A 22875-nucleotide genomic window follows, 5' to 3' on the forward strand; every position below is an offset into this window, starting at 1 on the left:
ATTAATGGAGCAAGCATGTGTTTCAGGAACATCTAGCTCAGTATAATTGTTTCTGTTTCAAAGGCTGCTGCATCACCCTCACTGGACATGCAAAAAACTCACTGTACACCAGAAGCAGCTGCATCTGAGCACTAGATTGGTGGGAAATAAAGATGGGAGATAGAGGAAGCTGTGTGGGAGACCAGAGGACATAAAGAAAAGCATAAGAGGTAATGGATTCAACCATAAGTAATTCATCCCACTTAGGAGAGTGTGAGAACTGGTCTCCCAGTGGGGTGGGCTATGCCTCCCAGAGCTCCAGGCTGGGCTAGGATTACTTACAGATTTCTAAAGAGCCATTAACTTGAGGTGGAATGGGAAATGGGCCAGGAAAGCTCAGCATCCATTTATTCACTTGATTGCTGTAGGCTAGAATGGAGGGACATTGAGACAGTGGGAGGGGACCACGTGGCTTGCTTGGCAAGGACAGTGGGGTGTGTGTGTGTTTGCATCTGTGTTTGTAGACTGGGAAAAATAGGCAGGGCTGGGGTAGCAGAGGTGGGCATCATGCGGCATCCGGAAATTCCTCTCTTTGGCTCCCTAGAGCATCATTAGAAAAGGAAAACATCTGCTTCATTGCAGATTGCTGCAGGCCAATCCCATCATGCATCACACCTGTCTCCCACCACAACCATCTCTAATTCCTAAATGAGTCATTATGTCCCCATGGTGACGGAGGCTGCAGAAGGCAAAAATTGTAATAACTATGTGGGGGAAGGGGAGCAAGAACTTGAATGTCTGTCTCTACAATGGCTGAATGTGCAAATTCACAAGGCACGATATCGCAAAAACTACTGGAGTTCCTGCTTTTGACAAAGGATCCAGCAGCATCTCCATGTAAACATTTTAGAAAGATTCACTGGAAAGTACTGGATTGTTGGTGTCTTACATCTTCTAAAAAGCAAGGCTTATAAAAATGAACCAAGTTCATTACTGGAGATGAAGATTCCTTAATGCCGATTTTGCGTATTTGATGAAAGTGCAACTAAATATAATATATTCTTCTTATCCATATATTTTGGAAGAAAAATGTTGATCAAATTAGGCAAAGAGCATATTGTTGGAAGCATACTCTCAGATTGTTCTGAAGGAGTCTACAGTCTTGCCTATACTGAGCCAGGATTTGATAGAAAAGGACTTTAATGTTCCTTTAATGGGTAAGGATGTTTCCCTGAGTGGGTAATTATCTGACAAGGGTAGGGTCTGGGATGAGTGCTTGGCAAACTGTGTGTGGGAAACTGCAGTGCTTCTTGTTGGCAGCCAGATAAGGACAGAGAGAGCTGTTTGAAGCTGTAGCACCTTGGGGTGCAGGGTGGTCTCTTCCAGGGGATCTGATGCCAGATTAGTAGATCTGCTGCTTTGGAGGACTGCCCACTGTTTTCCTGTGCTGCTATACTCTCCTTATACATTTGTGAATAAAACAAATGTCACAAGGCACCACACGTGATTTCTCATACAAAGAAAGTTAAGCCAGTAGCACTGGCTCTAAAGCTTCTCTCTTGCTTGGAGACCTGATCACTCCAATAAAACAGAATGCTGGACAAGAGAGACCTTTGATCTCAACCAGCAAGGTAATTCTTACTTCTTTTATAACCTGATTACACAGCTCATTATTCCCATATTACAAACAGGAGAATTGATTTGGAGAGTGATTTGCAGAAGGTTGTCTAATGGCTTGCTGGTTGAGGACAAACTTGATGCTGACGTCTCCCAAGTCAAACTCTCTACCTAAAACTCTGGATTTTATTATCATCCTTGATCTTCACATCTGCAGTTCCCCTATAGTACTTGTCCAGGACTCACCAAAGCTCTGCTGATTTACAGACAGAGCTGATCCAAGGCCTCCTGATGCCCGAGGCAGCATGCTAAGTCCGTTCCCTCCTTCCCTGATGACATGGCAGTCTCTGCAGCTGCTGCTCTCCAGTGTTCTAGCTCAGCACTCTTCTCCCCTCCACATTTTCTCCTTCCTCTCTGCCCCCTTCTTCCTTTTCCAACCACGGGAGGGGGAGGGGCAGCAGTGGGGACAGGAAGGTAGATAGAGAGGAATGCCCCTCACCAATCTGCTGCCTGAGGTGACTGCTTCATTGGCCTTATGGATGAGCTGGCCCTGCTTACGGATTACATAAAATAGTCTGAAACAAGCAGGAGTTGATCCAATATATATCTGCTTTTATATCACACAGAAAATTGGGTACATCCGGCAGAATGGAAAGTTAACCAAACCCTATCTGTTATTTCTGATCATTTGTGACTTACATGGCAATAACTGTTTATTATAGCATCTGGGGGGGAAAAATCAACTGACTGAAGAGAGGAGGTGGAACTCAGGAGACAAAACAACCTTCACCTTCTAGGAGAGTGCAGCAGATCCTCTGCATCCAAAACCCACACCTGAGTGCCTCAGGGTGGTTCACACATTCATGCCCATCCCTTGATTACTCAGCACTCACTGACTCACTATGGAATATGTGAACCAACTGTGTAGTTTGACTGGTCATGATTCATTCACACATGCAGGTTGCCATCTGATGCTGCAGCTATTAAAAGACAAATCGCCTGTGGAGGTGACCTCAACAGCAGGGGTGCCAGCTGCCAGATATTTTATCCGCCCATTCAGTATTTTTTACTTACAGTTTGGTGTTGGAGATTTTGTTGAATAAAGTAACTATTTTGAGCAGTGTTTTTCTTTGCTATTGAGATGGCCCCTTATCTGCCAAAATCTGCCAAGTTCTCTGATCCACCAAAGTTCCCTGAACCAAATAACAGGTTCCATTCCTTGATTTACCAAAAGCAAACTCACCCCACCCTGCCCTTCCCACCAGTGACAATCCTCCTGACTGTGCACATTGATCAGGTTTTAAAAAAAAAAACAACCACAAGCAAACAACTAACCAACCAAACCACAAGTCACCTAACCAAACAACTGGTGCTCACTATACTGTATGGTCATTCGTGACTTTTTGAGAGGGAAGAAAGCAAGTCCAGTTCTAGACCTTTGGGGGTCCCTGGTCAAGAGATCTGGCCCTTTCCAAGGTGGGAGAGTATTGCTTGGGTGGGTCACATCCATGGTCTTTGCTTATTTCTTCTTCTTTTATTTTAAAGCTATGTTTCAAATAGTTTTTCAGTTTTACAAAATTTACATTCAAAAGCAAAAAAAAATAAAAATAGAAAAAATATAACAATTTTCAGGACTATGACAAGGGGACAAAGCCAGGGGTACTTCTAGTGCTGCCTGTAGGTTGCTGAGGGCCCTGGGGCAAAGCTCTGCCCTGGGGGGTGTTGCTGACACCCCCTGCCTACCACTGAATACTGAGCAATAATTGAGAGTTTGGAGTTGGCTCAGCTGGCTGAACCCTCTGATAGACATGGGCCTTGACCCCCACCTAGAGCAGATAAAGCAACAGTCAAAGGGCACAAAGAGAGGTCTAAGACTGGGCTGAGAAATCACAAGAATTGTATGAGCTTAGAGTGCCAGTCCATACTGATTTGTGTTGTCCAGCTATTTTTCTAACTGGTGAGTCCTTGTTGACTTGCAATATAAGGGGGAACTAACTCTGAGGCCCAGCTTAGTGAATCCTCGGAACATCTACAGACATCAGAGACTTATCTGATCTTGGCAGGTGCTGATAGCGCCCATGAAAAGATACATAGCTTGGAACCAGATGCTGTTGTCAATTCCTTGTTATGCCTTCGGTGTTCCTCTTTGCTCCCCACAGGCAGCTATCCCTCAGGTGAGTACACTGTACAGACTCCAAGGGAAGTCTATCTGGCCATAGTGACCAATGTGAGACCAGCTGCTGTTTGGCAGGACTGCTGGACTATTCATTCCATCAGACCAGGGGTGTCCAAAGTTTTTGACAGGAGGGCCACATCATCTCTCTGACACTGTGTCAGGGGCTGGGGGAAAAAAGAATTAATTTACATTTAAAATTTGAATAAATTTACATAAGTTTGCATAAATGAATATATTAAAGATGAACTTATATGAATGAATGAAGGTCTTGCAATAGCTCAAGACCTATAAAAGGCCTTGCACAAAGCAAGGCTGGCCTTTTCTTTGCCTCTGCTACTGCATCACAGACGTGAAACAGCAAGCAGTGGAGGGAGCCTTCATCCCACAGCTCACGTGAGAGGACAAAGAGTCGCCCTCACGCTGAGAGCAGTTGTGTGGGACCAGTGCGGGCTCCACAAATCTCCAGAGGGCCAAAGGCTCATTGGAAACTGAGAGTTCCCTGAGGGCTGCATTGAGAGTTTTCAAGGGCCACAAGTGGCCCCAGGGCTGGGGTTTGGGCACCCCTGCATCAGACCCTTGTTGCTTTCAAGCTCCATGGCAGGCAATGAGCCAACTGATGTGGTCAATCCTCACTTGCACCTGTTGATTGGCTTCCTGTTGGATAACTTGTAAAGGCACAATAGCATTGCTGGGAGAAGGCTGGTAATCCCACTAGTTGTGTGTGTGTGTGTTGTGTGTGTGTCTGTGTGGTGGGGTCATCTCCCCATGGTTAGTGGGGTGCACATTGATCTGCTGTTGATTTCCAATGGCTGGTGAGGGTGCCCCCCAGCATTGGCTGCTCTTTGGCTCTGCACATGACACTGCCTCCTGTTCCATTCACTCTGGTGATACCACTCTTGCTGCCCACATTCAGGCTGGTTGGATGCTGAGATTGGCTCCCTGGACATCACACTGAAGACACCTAGATGTAATACTGATCAGAAACAGACATTGTGCCAATGGCATGCCAATGTGACAATGCTGCTCTTTGGGTCATGGGCTGTATCAGGGTTTCCATGGACACTGCCAGTGTTGCTGGGAAGGGCTGTGTTGGCGTTACTGGGAGGGCTACGCTAGTGTGGCGTTGCCTGAACGGGCCTAGAATATGATGGACATCACATCAGCATCCAAGTGACATCAGTGCAGCATCTGAATAGGATTGAGCCATTAATCTTTTAACTAGCAATCTAAACAACAGGAACAGGTCAGCCACCAGTAATACATGGTACATGGGAGTGTACCTACGTTTCCTAAATTCGAAACCCTGCTAGACATAAAAGTCTCCAAAAGAAGTAAGAAATGACAACAGAGCCAATAAGAACAAATCATTCATTTTATTCTGTTGAATACATTTCATGATAGCAAACACAGTCCCCCCCACCAATTCAATTTTTTCCTCCCAACAACCCTGTGAGGTAGGTTAGGCTTTGAGACTGGTCTAAGATCACCCACGGAACTTCATAGCTGAGTGGAAATTTGAACTTGGGTCTCCCTCAACATAGTCCAATGTTCAAACTACTATACCACACCAGCTCTCTGTGAGGCTTTTGATTCTGATGTCTCTGACATGAGGAAGTGAAAGAGAGCTACTTTTTGACACTCTTCACCTAGGCATGGAATGGGAAGAGCAATCCTACTGATTTCAGTGGAATTTTTCACAGAAGTTTGTGTCTGAGACTATGGCCTTGCATGTTCGGAAATGAGACACAGGATGGGAGGACCACTTCTCCATTTTTTTTTTTAAAAACATATCTGATCCCAAACCAGAGAGGGATTTCCTTCCCTGAAATGTTGCTCAGCAGGAGGAAAATGTAGAATCGACAAGAAGGGCTGGATGGAGAAAGAGGAGAGGAAAATGGATCTCTTGGGGCTAGAAGAGATATGCTATGAACAGATGTGAGGACAGTGGTGGTCTTGGGTTTTTTTCCACCCGGGGACATCACTCTACCACTCCGGGCATGATGCTGCTTTGGGCAGCATATTTCATCTCCTCCAAGGAGATGATGGGGACACTGCTCTTAGGGATTTCTCCAATGCAGAGTGGGATGTCTTAATAAAAGCCATTTGAAGTAGTCATCTAGCCAACTGCACAGGATATGCAGAGTTTGCTGGAAGTCAAGCACAGGCACTGCCGGCGTAGTCATGGGTCCTGGTAGCCTGGTTACCAGAAGTGCCTGAACCAGAAGCTCTCCAGGAGCTGCCTGAGGGCGCGGCATGGACGGATTTTGCTTCAAGGACATGTCAGGCTATGCAGTTCATTGCTTCCTGTTTATTCCTTCTCAGTCTGTAGCAACACAGAAATTTTAAGTCCTCTTCCCCAAAACTCACCCATCTATTGGTCATCATCACATCTTGTAGTAATGAATTGCTTCCTTTGGTCAGTCCTAAATTTCCTTACAATCAATTTCAGTGAATGACCATGGTTGTAGTATTCAGACGGGCAGACCTCTCTCCACTCTCCACATCATGCATAATTTTCTAAAAGCCCAATCCTGTGCAGGTGCAAGGGATACAGGGCTGCCAGTGCTTTGGCCATCACATTCAATGCAGCATCCTGTGAAGAGACTGGCAGCTGGCCCTACAGTGACTCAACACTGTCCCATCCCAATCCCCACCCTAATCCGCCCCTCTGACAGCAGAATACCACTAGTGGTCAATTTGATGGCAGCACAAGGCTTTCTGCCTGCTGTATTAGCAGCAGTAGCGAGCAGACTAGTGTAGGGGTTGCCGCGCCGGTGGGGTACTCATGCTGTGGATAACAAGGGATTGGGACGTTAGTCTCAATCACATCCCCCCCTTAATCACCTTTTTTCCCAAGCTAAATAGCCCCAAATGCTGTAGTGTAGCCTTTCCCCATAAGGAAAGTGCTCCAGCCCTCTGATCATTTCCAGTTCTACAATATTTTTCAGCTCTACAATATCCTTCTTGAGATGTGGTGACCAGAAGTGGACGTAGTATTCCAACAGTTGCCACATACTGTGTCAAGATTTTCATCGCACAGTCTAACCCAGTGATTTTCAATCTTTTTCATCTCATGGTACACTAAGTCACTAAAATTGTCAAGGCACATCACCAGTTTTTTGACAATTGGCAAGCCACACCCATTGACAGCAGGGGCTCGCGACCCCCAGTGGCCCTGCTAACAAATGTACCTCCCCCAAACTCTCACGGCAGACCATCGGTGGCACGCCAGTGTGTCACGGTGCATTGGTTGAAAATGGCTGGCACAGAGGGTAGTAAGAAGCGGGATCCCACAAGGTTTCAATTTGTTCGTAAATGATCTGGAGTTAGGAGTAAACAGAGAGGTGGCCAAGTTTGCAGATTACAAAGAGGTCCAAAAAGATACAGTATCTCCAGACTGGGTGATTGGCAGCCCAATCCTACACATGTCTTCTGAGTTGACATACATAGGATTGTGCTGCTGATCACCCAGCCTAGAGATACTGTATCTTTTCTTGTCCCAGAGTGCATCAGTTTATAGTTATTGACGTTGAACCACATTTGCTTTTTGGGGACTCAAGCTGCAATTCTTAGTCACACTTACCTGAGAGTAAGCCCCATTGACTATAAGGTGACTTCTGTCACATTATAGTCAGTGGAGCTTATTCTCAGGTAAGTGTGGCTAAGAGGTTTGCTGGTTGAGGGCCCAATTCTATCCAATTTTCCAGTGCTGCTGCTGCTGTGTCTATAGGGTATGCACTGCTCCCTGTGTTGGGGAGTCAGTCTCAGAGGCCTCCTCAAGATATGGGAACATTTATTCCCTTACCGCAGGGTTGCATTGTGGCTGCACTGATGCAGGGAAGTTGGACAGGATTGGGCCCTGAGTCCCCAAAAGGCAAATGTGGTTCAACGTCAGTAAGTATAAAGAGCCGCTCAGTGGGGCACAAAATTCCAGCTTTGCATAGTGAGTGATGGACCTGAGCTGGCAGTGACCAACCAGAAAAAAAAGAACTTGGGATCAGTTCAACCGCTGTGCTGTGGCACACCGGTGTGCCGTGAATGGTCTGTAGGTGTGCCACGGGAGTTTGGGGGAGGGTCACTTATTAGTAGAGCCATTGCGGGATGTCAGCCCCCCACCAACAGCACGGTGTGCCTTGTCAATTGTCCAAAAGCTGGTGACAATTTCAGTAGCTTGTGAGTGTGCAGTGAGCTGAAAAAGGCTGACAATCGCTGGCTGGGTTGCCTGGATCCAGATGCCCGCTGGCACTCAAGAAGGCTGGGAGGTTTTGTGTGAAACGATGGACACGGCTTCTCAGTGGGTCACGCCAGAGAGTGTCCCTCCCTCGCCTGCCCTTGACACAAGGATGCCCGGGAGCGGGGCGGTGGGCGGAGGCGGAGCCAAGGCGGCTGGGCAGGGCAGGGCTGGGCGGAGCGCCCTGTGTTGTCTGGCGCTCTCCTCTCCTCTGGTGCAGTCCCGGCTCGGATCCGACGCTCGCCTGCTGTCGCCGCCGCCGCCGCCTGGGCAGCCTCTGTCTCCCGACCGCCTTGAAGGGAGCGATGGGCCCGGCGCTGCTGCTCGCGCTGCTCTCGGGCCTCGGAGCCGCCAAGGTAGGACATTCCAACCCGGAGCCCACCTTCTGCTGGGGCTCTGCCAGCGATGCAACCCAGTCTATATGTTGGTCTCCGATGCCCTTGCGGAGGGCTGCTGGTGGCCTTGGGTTTAGGGCTTGGCTCACTGGCTGGAGACATCTCCACTGATTTTGCCAGCATCTCTCTGTTTCCTTTCCTCTAGAAAGCCTCCGCCTGGGTTGTGTAGATTTGCAGCTCAAGCCTATGCCTGTCTACTCAGAAGTAAGTCCCATCAGAGTCAATGGGGCTTACTCCCAGGAAAATGTGGATAGGATTGGGCTGTTGATCTCTGTGGAGGCTGGTGGCTGAATAACCCACCAGCATTTGCCAGCAGGGGGTGGAGTAGACCTTTTCACCCCTTTTGACTCCATGATTCATTTATAAAACAGACAATAATTAAAATAAAAACCTGCCCAAACTAAGGAGCACGTCAAAGGTGTGGCATGAAGGGAAGAGCAACTGTGATCATTCAAAGCAAGGGTGAAACATGGAAAAGCAAGAGATCCTCCATCTCCATTGTCTTATATATTTGTGTGTACAATTGTTGTGATCTGGGATTATGTAGCTCTGTAATTAGCAAGGGACATCTGGCAATCCTAGTGAAAGGGTTGTGGGAAAGCAGAGGCAGTGAATCAGTGCGCACTTTTTCACCCAGTAATCCAGTGTGTGTGTGTGTTCCTTGACTTGAGTGGAGAGGGATTTGTAATTTGACATGTGTGCATGATTCATATGTGTGCATATTGATAAACTGCCTTTACATCGTGGAGCTGGTGTGTGGGTGCTTGTGGGTGGGAAGGTGAGGATGTGTTACAAACTGCATGTGCTTATGTGCTGGGGAGTGTATAGGTGTGTGTGTGTGTCAAGCATGATTGTGTACGTAAAAGGACAAGTGAGTGAGTGATAAGAGGCACTGTAGTGTGTAAGGAGTGTGCAAAATGTGGGCACATGTGACGAAATTGGGATCATCTGTTATGGAAGAGGTCTAAAAAGTGAAGGCATTTGATTGTGTGTAGAAAGCGCATGGAGGGAATGCTTTTCCTAACAGATGTGTAATGTTTGGGTGGGTGTGCCCAAAAAAGAAGTGCAACATTATGTTTGCTGTTATGAAAGGACTATGCAAGGTGGCATGTGTGCGCACAGGGACATGTGTGCAAGGTGACGTGTAGTGTGTTGAAATGCATGCCATTAGGGACTTTTATGTAAGCTATCGGTGTGTCTGTAATCTTGTGTCACACATCTGAGCCCTGGGACTGATCCATAGGGACCTGGGGGTGGAGGTGGTGTGGCAGTTAGCTCTGAGCACAAAGCCAGGCACAGATTGGATGTTGAAAGGATTTTTCGGATCTGTGAAACAGACATCAGTGGAGGTGGAGGAGTGGGAGGTGGAGTGCGGAGATCACCCCGACATCTAAAGCTCAGGAGAGCCCTGACCCTCATGGATCATCCCTATTTACCCAGCCAAGGGCTCTCTGTTCCCCTCCTCCTTTTGGCTGCATGAAGAAGAGCCAGGGATCTGCAATGATGAAGAGAGTGTCCACGTACATTCTATTGGAATCTATTGAGAAGGTGGGCAGAGGTGGGGACCAGGGACTCTGTCTGCATGCATTTATGTGTGTGTGCATGCATAACATTTGGAGATGCAGCAGTATAACACACTCATATCTACAAAAGCAAAAATAAATAAAGGTTGTGGTGTGTGTCAACAAACAAATTCATTTGTTGTGGTGCTTGTTTTTGTGTCCTCCAAATACTCATGTAGTTCTGACCTACATATTCCGGTGGGTCTCCACAAACTACCACCACTTTTGTTGTCTTCTTGCTGCTGGAGAAGGCTACTCATCAATCATTTGTGGGAGGAAAGTTCAGTCTGAAATGGAAGAGAAAAATCTAGAATGTCTCCGGCTTTCAAGAAGGGCCTTGGCTATCTGGGGAGTGGGTCAGAGTGGACTCAGGGGTATTTCAGCTAGCCCCATTTCTTGAATGGTCAGCTGTCTAAATATTCTTTATGGTGCCTCTAGCTCATTTGTTGACAGAGATAATAAGGGAAAATGGACAGGTAGTTTTTGACCCAGTTTGTTGTCCCTCTTCCTCCTGGCTTATATGTGAAAGGAAGATACCAAGGTGACTGACAAGCTCTTGGTTCATAAAGCGCAACCCAGTCATGTTCAAGCCCCGTTGATTTCACTGGGAGAACTGAGCACATTCCCTTCACTCAGTCTGTGGGACTTGAAGGTGCTTCATGCGGCTGGGTTTTACTTTCCAGAATTTTAAAATGTTAATTCTAAAGTCATTTAAATGTATTCAGCTACAGTATTTCTGCTTAGGCCTTTATCTTTTTTTTGCTGCTTCACATTGACTTATGATGCCCCCCCCCCCACATTTCCAGCTACAGACCTGCTGGGGTGCGTGTGGTGTGTGCTCCCCCCTTTTGTTACCACCTTGATTTTTTTTATCTTTGTCTTCACTCATTTCCAATAACCTTCCCTGTTTTTTTACAGCCTCTCTCCACCACAGGCAGCTTCCATGGAGGGCTGAACAACAATTTGTCAGGGGGGGTCCGGCGGGTTCGCCGTGACCTTCAGGGGGCGCCATATGAGGCTGTTGAGAGTGCCTTGGCCAATGAAGTATATTATCCTGAACTGGTCCGGCTGGCAGCGCTGGAGAGAGCCATGTCGCCCCCTGGAGGTCAGCTGCAGGATGAGCACCTTGCCCAAGCATTTGAAAGAGCCATGGCTTCCTCTGGCAACCAGCTTCAAGAAGAGCGCTTGGCCCAGGCACTAGAGAGAGCTGTGGTACCCCCAACTAACCAGTTCCAGCCAGATGAGCGCCTCGCTCTTGCTCTGCAGCGTCTCCTTCAGGATGGGCATCGTCGGGACCAGGAATCTGTGTATCTGGCCAACCTGTTGAGGCTCTGGGAGGAAGCGAAGGGTGCCGCCTTGTATCCTGAGTATGATGAGACTGGTCTGGCTGGGGGCTCCTCTCCACCTAGAGCATTGCTGAATCGCTATTGGGCACCCGAAGGGAATTTTGAACCCCAAGAAGAGCTGGGAGGGGAGGAAGAACCTGCTGGAGAGATGGACCCTGAAATGCTGAGGTAGCTGGAATGGGCTCCTTAGAGAAAAAAATGTTTGGCCCTCATTTGAACCAGGGTTCAACCCCAGAACTTATTCTGAATGCCATGTCTCAGTCCTAGAATGTAGGACATAATAAGGAAAGGGGTACTTATGAGCATGTGCAAATTATCCACCCTTCCTCCAGCACTGAAGGCTTTCATTTTATTTTATGTATTTATTTAAAAGCCAACAAAATGGCCATGGTGCAGGGAATACTTTGTGAAATGGGAAGCAGTTCATGAGATCATCCGAGACCAGTGCATGTGTTCACCAGAATCAAGCAGCAGAGATTGCTTTGTATCATTTCATTTTGCAGGTATTTTTAAGTGGGGGTTTGCATGAATAAGTTGAATATTCCCTCTAACATTTAAAAAAACAAAACAAAACAAAAGAATCCTCTTTCATCTATATAAGATGCATGTCAGGGAAAAGGTTTTGGCCTAGCCGTCTCCCTAATGTGCAATTTTGCTATGTTCATACACCCAAACCTACTCTCCCAGTGGTGTAATCCAAAAAGCCTTGATTGTGCTGAATGCATAAACTGTCCCTTCAGGGCATCATTTGTTTAGAAATATTACATAGTTGCTAAGATAGGAGATGAAGGCCACAATCCTAACCCACTTTCCAGCACTGACGTAAGGGCAATGCAACTCCGAGGTAAGGGAACAAACATTGCCTTATTTTGAGGAGGCCTCCATGACTGCTCCCTAACTGCAGGATGCAGCACATGCCCCAATGGCACAGCTATGCCAGTGCTGGAAAGTGGGTTAGGATGGTGCCCTAACAGGCCAGTTTGGATCGCTATGATTCCAAAATTCTCATGCATTGCCAAATGCTGGCTCTCCTGGTTTACCCTTCCACTCTATGGGCGCATGGTTACTTATTTCATTTCTATCCCACCCATCCTCCAAGGAGCTTCAACTGGGGTTCAGGATTCTTTCCCTTCCCCCTTCTATCCAAGCCAGTGATTCACCTACTGTCAGTTTCATAACTGAGTGAGGATTTGAATTCGATGCTCTTCAGTTACACACCACCACATAGGCTGTCCAAAATGTTTTCCCTTCTTTCTACCTTTGGGGAACCCTCTCCACATTATTGCTATTGTTATTATTATTGTTGTTATTAACAGTATTTATATACCACTTTTCAACAAAAAGTTCACAAAGCAGTTTACAGGAAAAAAAATCAAATAAGTAATGGCTCCCTGTCCCAAAAGGGCTCACAATCTAAAAAGATGCAACACCAGCAGACAACCACTAAAAAAGGCACTGCTGGGGTGAGGTGGGCCAGTTACTCTCCTTCTGCTAAATAAAAGAGGAGCACCCACTTGAAAAAGTGCCTCTTAACCAGTTAGCAGGGGTTATAGACTTATCTCCTGAGAAAAACCTGTACATTAGCCCATGGAGCCTCAGCCCTAGTGCAGAGACATCGTGGACAGTTAGTGAGCACAGGACACTGGCCAGCCATTTGGGCTCCTGCACAAAGGGAGCGCTCCCCCAGAGCACCTCCAAAATCCTGGCTGCACACTGCAAAGAGAGATTGATCATGATGGGCTGGCCGTCTTCAGTGATCTTTTCATTGAGGTTTGGGAGAAGCCCTGTCTGTGCTGCTTGCAACATTAGCTAGCAGATAACTGCCCTCAGGTATGGGGAGACCAATCTAGGAATTAGAAGGCTCCAGGAATGACTAATCTTTCCAGAGAGGCAGATCCAGAAATACTCACCCAGCCCCACACCTTTGTATGGGTTCCTGGCCACACTGGCTTTTCCAAGTTCTTCTAGGAGCCCGGCTTAGTGAGGCAGGAATTATAATTTTCATCCATGTCTCTTGGAGTGGAAGTGGGGGGGGGGGCAACTTTAGGAGTCAAAGATCTATTCCTGGCTCTAGCAAGAGAGTTTGGGGAGTTGAAACTGAGGCAGAGCCAGCTGGTGGACAGGGTACCAGAGTTCCATCACTCTTTTTGTCTTCCTGTCTTTTGCAGGTACCTGGTAGGCAAGATCTTGTCAGGAATGAGCAACCTGGGCCCCCAGCGTCCCCCTGTGTCCCCCAGGCGCCTGCGGCGTGCCCTCTTTGATGGAGGGGACTTACCGGAACCTCCCAATCTTCTGCGGGTCAAGCGACTCGGTGGGGAGAACGGAGGCGAGCTGCAGCTGCAACGGGTCAAGCGGACAGAGGGAGAAGGAGGTGGGAGGAGGAAGGCTGTGACTGGGGGAACCCAGAGGCTGCAGTACCACCCTGAATAGCAGGAATTTGCCGCTCTGTAAAAAAATTGGGGGAGCCACTTTGCCACTGCCCCTCCCCCAGGCCTCAAGTATCAATGGACTGTGACACCTCGTGTTTTTTCCTGCTTGTTTCTGCCTCTTGATTCCAAAATACTGGGGAGGAAAGAGGATAGCTTTTGGCTGGGATCTCCCTATCTCAGTCCTGTTGTTATAGTGGGAGGGGCCCTTCTCCAAACACTTTTGAGTGCCCTGTTAGAAATTGCCACTTCAGTTAAGCTGATGCATTTTAATGATGATCAGCCTTTCCCCACCCACTGTACCCAGATATGGAGTCCATGCTCCTCGACCCCCCCATTTCCTAACATCCTGGCATTTTAAGGTGTGGCTCAAACAAACTTCCAGCCCCCCCCAATCTTCCTTCTGCCTTAATATTCCCTGGTCAATTGACCTTGTCCTCTGTCCCTCCCCAACCCACAGTTTCCACCTGCTTATGTCTGTCTGGTTTGTGACACCTCTTGTGTCAACCACCACTCAATACAAACACACACAGAGAATCATATAAAGCCCCTGCTGACTTGTTGCCATGTTTGATAACGCTTGTGGCCAGAGTTTTGGTGTTGATGAATTAATAAAAAATCCATCAGGTATTTTAACGTAGCTGCAGCTTCATTGGTGTCATCTTTTGTGTACCTTGCTGAAATGCCAAATGGGGGCTTCTGCTCACAGACTTTTGTAAAGAGCAGCACACTAGAAACAATAGGACTGCAGCTTACAAAGCCCTGTGCCCCACTCACTCCTCACTTTTGTTGTAAAGCTATAGGAACAGAGGCCATTTTATTCTTCTGGCCAGAACAGTCCACTTTCAAGTTGGATTCAAGTCCCCTCACACATGTGAACTTGAGAGAACCATTGGCAGTTACACCCTTCTTGCCCTAGAGTCATGTTAGTTCACATACTGGATGGAGTGGACTGTAGTCCACATAAGCTTGTGCTGAAATAAACTTGCAAGTCTTTACAGTGGCAAGTCTTTACAGTGGCACTAGCCTCAGTGTTGTTGTTCTCGGCCTCAGTACCCTATTCCTAAAGCAAGTCTAAATAATTACTTGCTTCAGAGGGTTCCCATGAGGAGATCTGAGAAGACGACAGCTCTTTTGTTAAACCACATTACAACTGCACTAGGCATTATAATCACATCACACCAGTCTGTTATAGTTGAAAAGCACATCTTTATTGCAGCCGTCAGGCATAGCCCCCGTGTAGTGAGTGTCCGACTGAAGAATGGCCACTGGAAAAGGAGGTTACTGGTGGAAAGAATCATTCTGGAGTCAGTGCTGAGGTAACACCTGTGTATGGACATAGGGGCAGGGGAGAAGGAAGAGAGAGTGTAAGAAAGACTTCCTAAGCAGCCCACTGGTGTTTAGCTGAGTGTTGTGACTCAAAAGAGGCACTACCATCACTTTCGTTCTTGTTGCTAAAAGAAGGGGCAAAGAAAAAAAGAGAAAGTGGGAAGCCACTCTTCTTCTAGGCTTAGGGCCTGGCCTGCCTGGTTCAGCTTTGGCTATTCTTATGGATTGATGGCTGCTTTGTTTTTTAATGGTAGAAAATGTAGAGCTTATTGACAAATTAAAAATTAACAAATCACTGGGTCCAAGTGGCATCCACCCAAGAGTTCTTAAGGAACTCAAATGCAAAATGGCTGATCTTCTAAGCACAACTACGTAACTTGTTTTTTAAATTAGTCTCTATGCCAGAGGAATGAAAGATTGCCACTGTAGCACCAGTACTTAAAAAGGGATCCAAGAAGTGACAGGCCAGTCAGCTCAATAGCTGCTCTGGTTAAAATGGTGGAAAGCATAATTAAAAAAAATTATAAAGCATATAGAAGAACAAGCCCTAGTGAAGGAGAAATAGCTTCATTTCTGCAAAGGTAAGTCCTGCCTCATTAAACATCTAGTGTTCTTTGAGAACTTCTACAGACAAGTGAATGGAGGCAATCCAGTTGACATTGTATACTTGGACTTCCAAAGAAGTCTTTTGACAATGTTTTGAGTAAACCTAGTTATGGAATGAGAGGACAGGTTCTTTTATGAACTGGTTACTGGCCAAAGAACAGGAAACGGATAAATGGGAAGGAGAGTAAGAAGAAGGGTCTCCCAAGGATCTGTCTAGGGATTAATGATTTTTAACTGGTTTGTAAGTAATCTGGAGTTAGGAGTAAACAGCAAGGTGGCCAAGTCTACAGATGGCAACATATGCTTCAAGTTGGTTAAAAAAACCAGAGTGAATTGTGAAGAGCTCTAAAAGGGCCGCTTCAAATTGGGTGAATGGGTAACCAAATGGAAGCGTGGTTCAATGTCAATAAGTGTAAAGTGATACACACTGAGGCAAAAACAAGCACAAACAAAACCCCATACTGATGGGGCCTGAGCTATGGTCACAAACCAGAAAAGAGATCATGGGGTCATGTTGGATAGCTCAATGAAAGTATCAATCCTGAGCATGGCATTTATGAAGAAGGCAAATTACTGCTAGGGGTCATTAGGAAGCAATCAAGAATAAGATTTCTAATATTATGCCTCTACAAATTCACAGTGCGACCACATTTGGAATACTGTGTACCGATCTCATCGCTCAACCTCAACAAGGATGTTGCAGAGCTGGAGAGGTGCAATTAAAGAGGGCAACTCAAATATTCTGAGGCCTGCAGCAGCTTCCTTATGAGAAAATGCTACAATATTTGGGGCTTCTTAGTTTGGAAAAAAAAGGCAAGGCAAGGCAGGGGTGTGTGTGATTGAGACAGAATTATGCAAGCTACAGGGAGAGGGGATAGAGATAAGTTTTTCATAGTATCATAGAGTTGGAAATGACCCTCAAGATCATCTAGTCCAACCCCCTGTTTGTAGCAGGAAATCCTCCTGCAGTATCTCTAGCAGGTGTTTGTTGAGCCTCTGCTTGAAGATCTCCAGTGAGGGAGAGTCCACCACTTGCCTTAGTAATTTGTTCTACTGCTGAACCACCCTTACTGTTAAGAATTTCTTCCTGATGTCCAACCAGAGTCACCTCTCTTGGAGTTTGTACCCATTGTATTTTCAAATAGGAGAACCAGGAATCATCCAATGAAACTGGTTGAGGGAGCTGTAGCATGGACAAAAGGAGGTACTTCTTCACCCAGTGGGTATAGAAGTGGGTATACTCTGGTTAGCCTTCATGAAGTGGCTATAGCCTGGTTGGCTTTAAAAGAGGATTAGACAAAACCATCAGAGGACAGGCCTATCAATGGCTACCAGTCATGATGTCTGTGTATTAGCACTTGGTTCAGCAACAGTATACTCCCCTGCAATTGGTATTCAGAAGGAATGAATCTGAATTCAGAAGGGAGAGACATATGCTTTTTTTTTCTTGCTTATGGGCTTCCCAGAGGCAGCTGGTGGGCTACTGGGAGAAAACAAGATGCTGAACTGGATGGGCTTTTAGCCTGAAACAGCAGGGCTCTTCTTAAGTGTTTTTGTTTTGATTTTTTATATTTTGCTTTTATGGTGCATAGCTTTGAGTATGTTTTTGGCAGAATGTTAACAGCAATTTTTTTAAATAAATAATGGAGAAAGACATTTCCTCCATGCAGTAAGTCTTCTCTCTCATTAGACAGTTCTAAACTAAGCAAACCCTCAGACCACTCTTCTTTTAGAAACAGTGGCGTTCTCTGTACCATGACTATAAAAAGCAAGAAGCAAAGTAAACATGGCTTTATTTATAATTAAAAAAAATAGTGATCCAGAAAAATAAAAGATATACAACCTAAACCCCCCCCCCCCTAAGAAATACTGGGGAAAAACTAATAAGACTGGGGAAAAACTAATAATACATCAGCTAATCTAACCACCTTTTGACTAACACTCACAAACCTTTAATCTTTATTTACTGTCTCATTGTGGTCTCTGGCAGGGAAAGAGTCCTGCAGGTGGAAAGTCATAAACAAAGAAATAATACAAATAATGAAATATGGTGTGTGGATCCCCATCTAATTCTGTACCATTTCATCCCCTGCATCCCAATTTAACCCATTCCTTTTTGGCACTTTTTTTCTGCTAACTCCTCCCTCTTGATCATTGCATGGCTCAGTGTCACAACACTGCTGCTGTGTGCACACACAATTATGTGGATTGAAAGCTGGTGGGGGGGGGGAGGACATGAGTGTACTCCCTCATGGCTTGGCAGGTAGGGACAGTATCTGAATTAGCCCATTACCACCTCCTTAATGTCTACATATCAAAGCACAGCTAAGGAGACCAGGCAGAAGCAGCTGGCAGCCCTAGGACAAAGAGCAAGGAGACAAGGAAAATAAGATTCACAAGGCTCACAGAACTGCTTAAACTAATTTAGAATTGAATTGCCCAAAGCACTGTATTATCCAGAACTGCTTAGCTTCAACACAGAAGCTAAGCATCATATGCCTTCAGAATACAGCACTGGCCAATAAATGTCCCTGCCAAATCACCTGTGATCCAAAATATGAGAGACAGATGAGGACATTGTGATCTTCTGCTTCTTCCTCTCTTCTGTCTTTTTCTTTTCCAATTCTTTCCTCCAGAACTCCAGATTCCATTTCCTTTCCCAAGACAGTTTGCTTTAGCTACTGATCCCTTCTCACTAAAGCCCAGTACACTGCTAGTTTAAAAGAAGCTTACAATTTGGAGTTGTTCATTTTTTATGTGCTGCCCATATTAGAGTTGTATGTTTTCCATGAAGGTGTAGTAGAATTTGACTGAGAATCTCAGCAGATGTAGCTGCTGCTTTTCATCCACCTTACCTTGAAGGCTAGGAAGATAGGTTTACAGGTACATGGGCAGAAACCTTATGAAGTTTCAGAAGGGACGGGGATGGGAAGGCTTCTAGTAGCCAATGCTTCATGGGACTGCAAGGACCAGCTTCTGCTTTGGGAAAATCTTTGCCTAAGAGGGTCCCATAACTGTCTAGGATTAATATAGGAAGGAAGTAGGCAAACTAGGAGAATTTTCCAGAGCTGTTTGTGCACCACCACAGGAATGTCGAGGGATAAGTATGCACTGCCTTGTCTAATCAGACCAGGTCAGGCCTCAAGTGAGAATCCAAAACAGCAGACCTTGTTCTTGGCAGGTGGACCTTGGAACTGGGCAGATACCTTCCCAGCTCCATAGACATCTGGTGCTGGCTATAAGTTCAGCACATTTCTCATCTTTCTCCCCACAACTAGCAGAATTGTACTAAAGAAGTCAATTTGCAAGTCATAGGATCCAGCCTTTCTTGGTGCAAGCTTTGCACCATGAAGTGGAATTTTTTTTTTTTAGAACACATGCATGTGCCTACACACAGAGTCCAGAATTAGGCTATCAGAAATGGGGGAGGAGAAAAAGAGCCTGGTACCCCACCTTCATTTTTGTGGCAACAATGCCAACATTAGGAGTAGGAATCAAGTGTCCTGAATCCCACCGTGTGGCAGAGGAGAAAGAGGCAATGCTCTGCCCTCTATTTTTTATAGTGAGGGTGTCTGCTTAGACATGTCAGAGGAATGCAAGTGCTTCTTTTATTTCATCAGTCTCAGAGAACTGCCAGCCTCTTCCACCTTCCCCTAGTTTGGTCTCACCCTTGTGTCTCATTGGCTGTTGCCAAGCAACAGCTAACACAGCTGTCAGACCCTGCTTCTTCTAGCAGCTGGTACTGGCTTGCAGCATCTGCTGGTTCCTGTTATTTCCAGGGAAAAGGGGGGAGGGGAGCAACCCATGGCTTACCTCTTCCCTCCAGGGGTGGTGTGTATCCTGCAGGTAGCAGAGCATCCTGCCGATTCCCCAACACAAAAGCGAGAGTAGCCAGGACCAAAGCATCGGCTATGCCCAACAAGGCAAGGGCAAAGGCCCAGTGGATTGTACAGGTGCCCAGAGCGTAGCTCCTCGCCCGAGGCCCACACAGAGCTCTCACCTCAGGTGCTCCCCAGCCATCTGGGAAAACTAGGCAGCCAAGTGCCTGACATGTCGCTGTGAGACGGACATTAAGGGGTGGGGAGAAAGCAGGTGTTATTGATATTGACAGTCCTCATATGGTGCAAGCCCACTTTCACTTTTCTCCAGATGGATTCCCTGCTCCTCTATTCCACCTAAGCCCCATCACAGGGTTCTCAAATGTTTCTTCTTCTTTTCTAAGTCCTGATGGGGAACAAGATCAATCAGGTTGATCTGAAGCAGGTTCCTTCTGGGGGCTCATAGTAGGAGAAGACCATGTGGCAATATATTGGAACTTCCAGGGTCGGCCTCCATAGCCTGCCAACCCAGAGTCAGTTTGAAGCAGAGCTCAGTAGAGTTCTTGTTTCTACTAGGACTCAGTCCTGGAAACCGAGAAATTATGAAAGAGAAAATGCAAGGGCAAGGCAAAGGACACTCTGCACCTGCCAAGAGGCAAATAGTGGGGTGGGGGTGGAATTTTCATCAGAGCCACAACACAAAGCTCATTTATGAAGTTGGGTTGTGTTTCTTGGTCACACACAAAAGTGTGATAGAATGCTGGAAATGGGTTTTTAAATGGATAACTAAGTAACCATGCAAGTTGCTTGTACCATTGCACCAAACCCGGGATTCGGCCCCAGCACCTCTCGTTTTGCAGATTAAGCACAGTTATGTCCTCCCGCCCTGGTTCCTTTTAGGGACCCAAACCTTCCCGCACAGCCATACCCCAGGAATCAGCCATTTGCGCACTCAGACATACACATGCTCTCTCACCTGCTGAAAGCTGTTGCCAAGCACACACCTTGTAGACAGTCCCAGGACTGCAGACCCAGAAGAGACCCAAAGAGGCCACACTGCCCATTACCAGCACCAGGGCCATCAGGACAAAGACCGCGGCTGCCTTGAAGGACGGGATGGGCATAAGGGTCACCAGCGAACCCTCACACTGGAGGGTGCCCTCCCGCTCTGTGCAGACTTGATAGAGGCCAAAGGCTCCCACGGCACTCACGCTGGGATCGGGCAGTATCCCCGAGGGGGGCAGTTGGTAGGTCAGTGGTGCCGTCTGCACCCACGCTGGCTGGATCAGCACTACAACCTCCAGGATACCAAAGCAGAGGGTACAGCCGGCCCAGAGAGCACCCACTGCTCGAGCATTACGCACAAAATCCGTCTGGTAGAGGGCTGCTGCTTCTCGGGCGGCCAGCATGGCCCACTTCTCCTTCAAGGGGCCTGCTGCGGCGCTCCTTCACTCCAAACACCCTTCACCAGGAAAACAGGCTCTGCTTCCCTCTTTCCAGAGATGGCCTACAGTGTTCTCCTCGAAAGGAGCTGGCAGGTTCCCTCACTCCAGAATCCAGCTGCACTACTCTGGCTCTCCTCCTCTGGGAAATGTCTGCATTCTGCTGCTCCAGCAGCTACAATTCTCCTTCATTGGAAGCTGGCACAGTTGCTGGTTCCAAGTACCCTCTCAGGCTGAGGGCTGCTGAGCTCTCTTCCTCTGCGGTCTCTGCTGGGGGCTGCTACATTACCACCTTCCTAGAGATTGGTTACTTTCTTTTTGCAGAAGGCAGAAGGAGGGAGCTGCTTCCCCCCCCCCCATCCTCATTTCATACTTCAGCTTCACTCCTCCAGTGCCGGAGAAAGAAGCAGCCACTTGGCCAGATGCCCAGTTCTAGTCACTCTCGCCTTGTTCCCGTTTCGCTCTGTCACTTTGCAAGAGCTGTGGGGAAGACCGGGAGGGAAGATGACTGCCTGGCTCAGGCCACCCGTCCACTGCCATCGCCCACACAGGAGGCAAGCGTGAAACAATTCACATTAGCACAAGCTTCACAAACACAACCCCACATTGTCCTCTGCAGAGGAGGAATTGGACAAGGGGGGGGCGGGTTGGAGTTACTTTTCTGGATACCTCTTTCACCATTAGTATACATAGTGGCAAAGGAGCTAGATCAGGATCAGCAACCTTTTCATTCAAAGGGACCAGATGTGTGGCGATGACATCATCACTGAACTTCTGGGCTGCTGTGCTCCCAGAAGCGGCTGCATGGAGATCAACTTGAGAGTTAAAGCAGCATCGGGACTCCACAAACCTGAGCAGGCGGGTGTGCTGTTCCCTGACTGGTGACTGGCAAATTGGGCAGGAGGCTTTACCTCCCAAGCTAAGCTCCATGTAGGTTAGATAACTTTGGGCCGGATGCAGCCTGAGGGCTGTAGGTTGCAGACCCCTGGGCTAGATCTTCGTGGTGGCGGTAACACTGTCTGAGCTATACCCGCTTCAGAATACAGATGGGGACTTGTGCGATTGCTCCACCATGCAAACAATAATCAAGAAGAAAGTCTAGCCTAGCGATGATAAACATCCCATGTGACCACTGTGTCTGCTTTTCAGAAGCATCTTCCTTCTATATGTGGTGGTTCCATTTAGCAACCATTTAGATGACCAGTGATAGATGCTTATACTTCACCATAGCCAATACCTTTTTAAAGGAACCAGCCATCAATCACATTAGTTTGTAGTAATGAAGCCCATAGTTTCCTAAGGCTGGTGAGTCAATCTCTTACGGGCCAGAAAGAATTTGAAACTAGATGTCTCTAGACAAGTTTTTTGCAAGACGTTGCCAACACCAATTGTAGGTTCATTCCAAATGTCTTGTTTCGTCATTATGAAATGGGAGGAGATGGGGAAAAAACAGTAGCCTTACGTCCAGGGAGGCAGGTAGGGTGTCACTCTAGCTCTCAGAAAGGCAAGAGAGGTCAGAAGCACCCAAATGGCTACAGCAGACATGAGCATCACATGGTTTGTCAATAGATTGCAGCCTCCTCCTTGACTATTCTGCACTCCCTGGGGGAAACTGCAATTTCCCCTTGTTTGCTACCTTTTCCTTTTTTTGTGGGGGAGGAGGAATACCCAAGGCTTGCCTAACAAGAATTGGGGTTAGAAGAATGCCTGCATTGGTCTTTCTCTTTATGGATTCAGAGGTACATAGTAGAATCTTTCCAAGCTGTTGGAAACTGCCACACACTCACTCATCTTCCAGGGTTGACTTGTACCTAAGATGTTGTCTCTGTTAGAATTATTGGGAGCATGTTTGCTGCTAACCATGGCGAGGAGAACACAGAAAAATGGGGGGGGGGGAGGAAAAAGGGAGAACTGAAGTGTAGACCAGAGATCTTTGGGGTAGAAAAGG

General features: G+C 47.0%; 2 protein-coding genes across 4 annotated transcripts; one reads left to right on the top strand and one right to left on the bottom strand.

The window, feature by feature from the left end:
* The first annotated feature begins 8158 nt into the window (after nt 1–8158).
* Nucleotides 8159–14372, top strand: PCSK1N (proprotein convertase subtilisin/kexin type 1 inhibitor). 3 transcript variants are annotated; one of them, XM_066617199.1, is made up of 4 exons: nt 8159–8359; nt 9736–9946; nt 10879–11474; nt 13475–14372. In XM_066617199.1, the coding sequence occupies exons 2-4, from the start codon at nt 9875–9877 to the stop codon at nt 13734–13736; spliced, it is 930 nt and encodes a 309-aa protein (XP_066473296.1). In that variant the 5' UTR covers nt 8159–8359; nt 9736–9874; the 3' UTR covers nt 13737–14372. The 3 variants fall into 3 exon arrangements, with proteins under 3 accessions (XP_066473296.1, XP_066473294.1, XP_066473297.1); XM_066617197.1 differs by having other exon boundaries at nt 9839–9946; XM_066617200.1 differs by lacking the exon at nt 9736–9946.
* Nucleotides 14373–14984: 612 nt separating this feature from the next.
* On the bottom strand, nt 14985–20939 carry LOC136641342 (LHFPL tetraspan subfamily member 5 protein-like). The gene is made up of 3 exons (XM_066617072.1): nt 20462–20939; nt 19481–19723; nt 14985–15058 (listed from the first exon to the last, which is right to left on the bottom strand). Exons 1-3 carry the CDS (start codon nt 20892–20894, stop codon nt 15030–15032), a joined length of 705 nt encoding a protein of 234 aa, XP_066473169.1. The 5' UTR covers nt 20895–20939; the 3' UTR covers nt 14985–15029.
* Between the last annotated feature and the right edge of the window lie 1936 nt (nt 20940–22875).

This window comes from Tiliqua scincoides, chromosome 2 (assembly GCF_035046505.1).
Source record: "Tiliqua scincoides isolate rTilSci1 chromosome 2, rTilSci1.hap2, whole genome shotgun sequence".
Classification (NCBI taxonomy): domain Eukaryota; kingdom Metazoa; phylum Chordata; class Lepidosauria; order Squamata; family Scincidae; genus Tiliqua; species Tiliqua scincoides.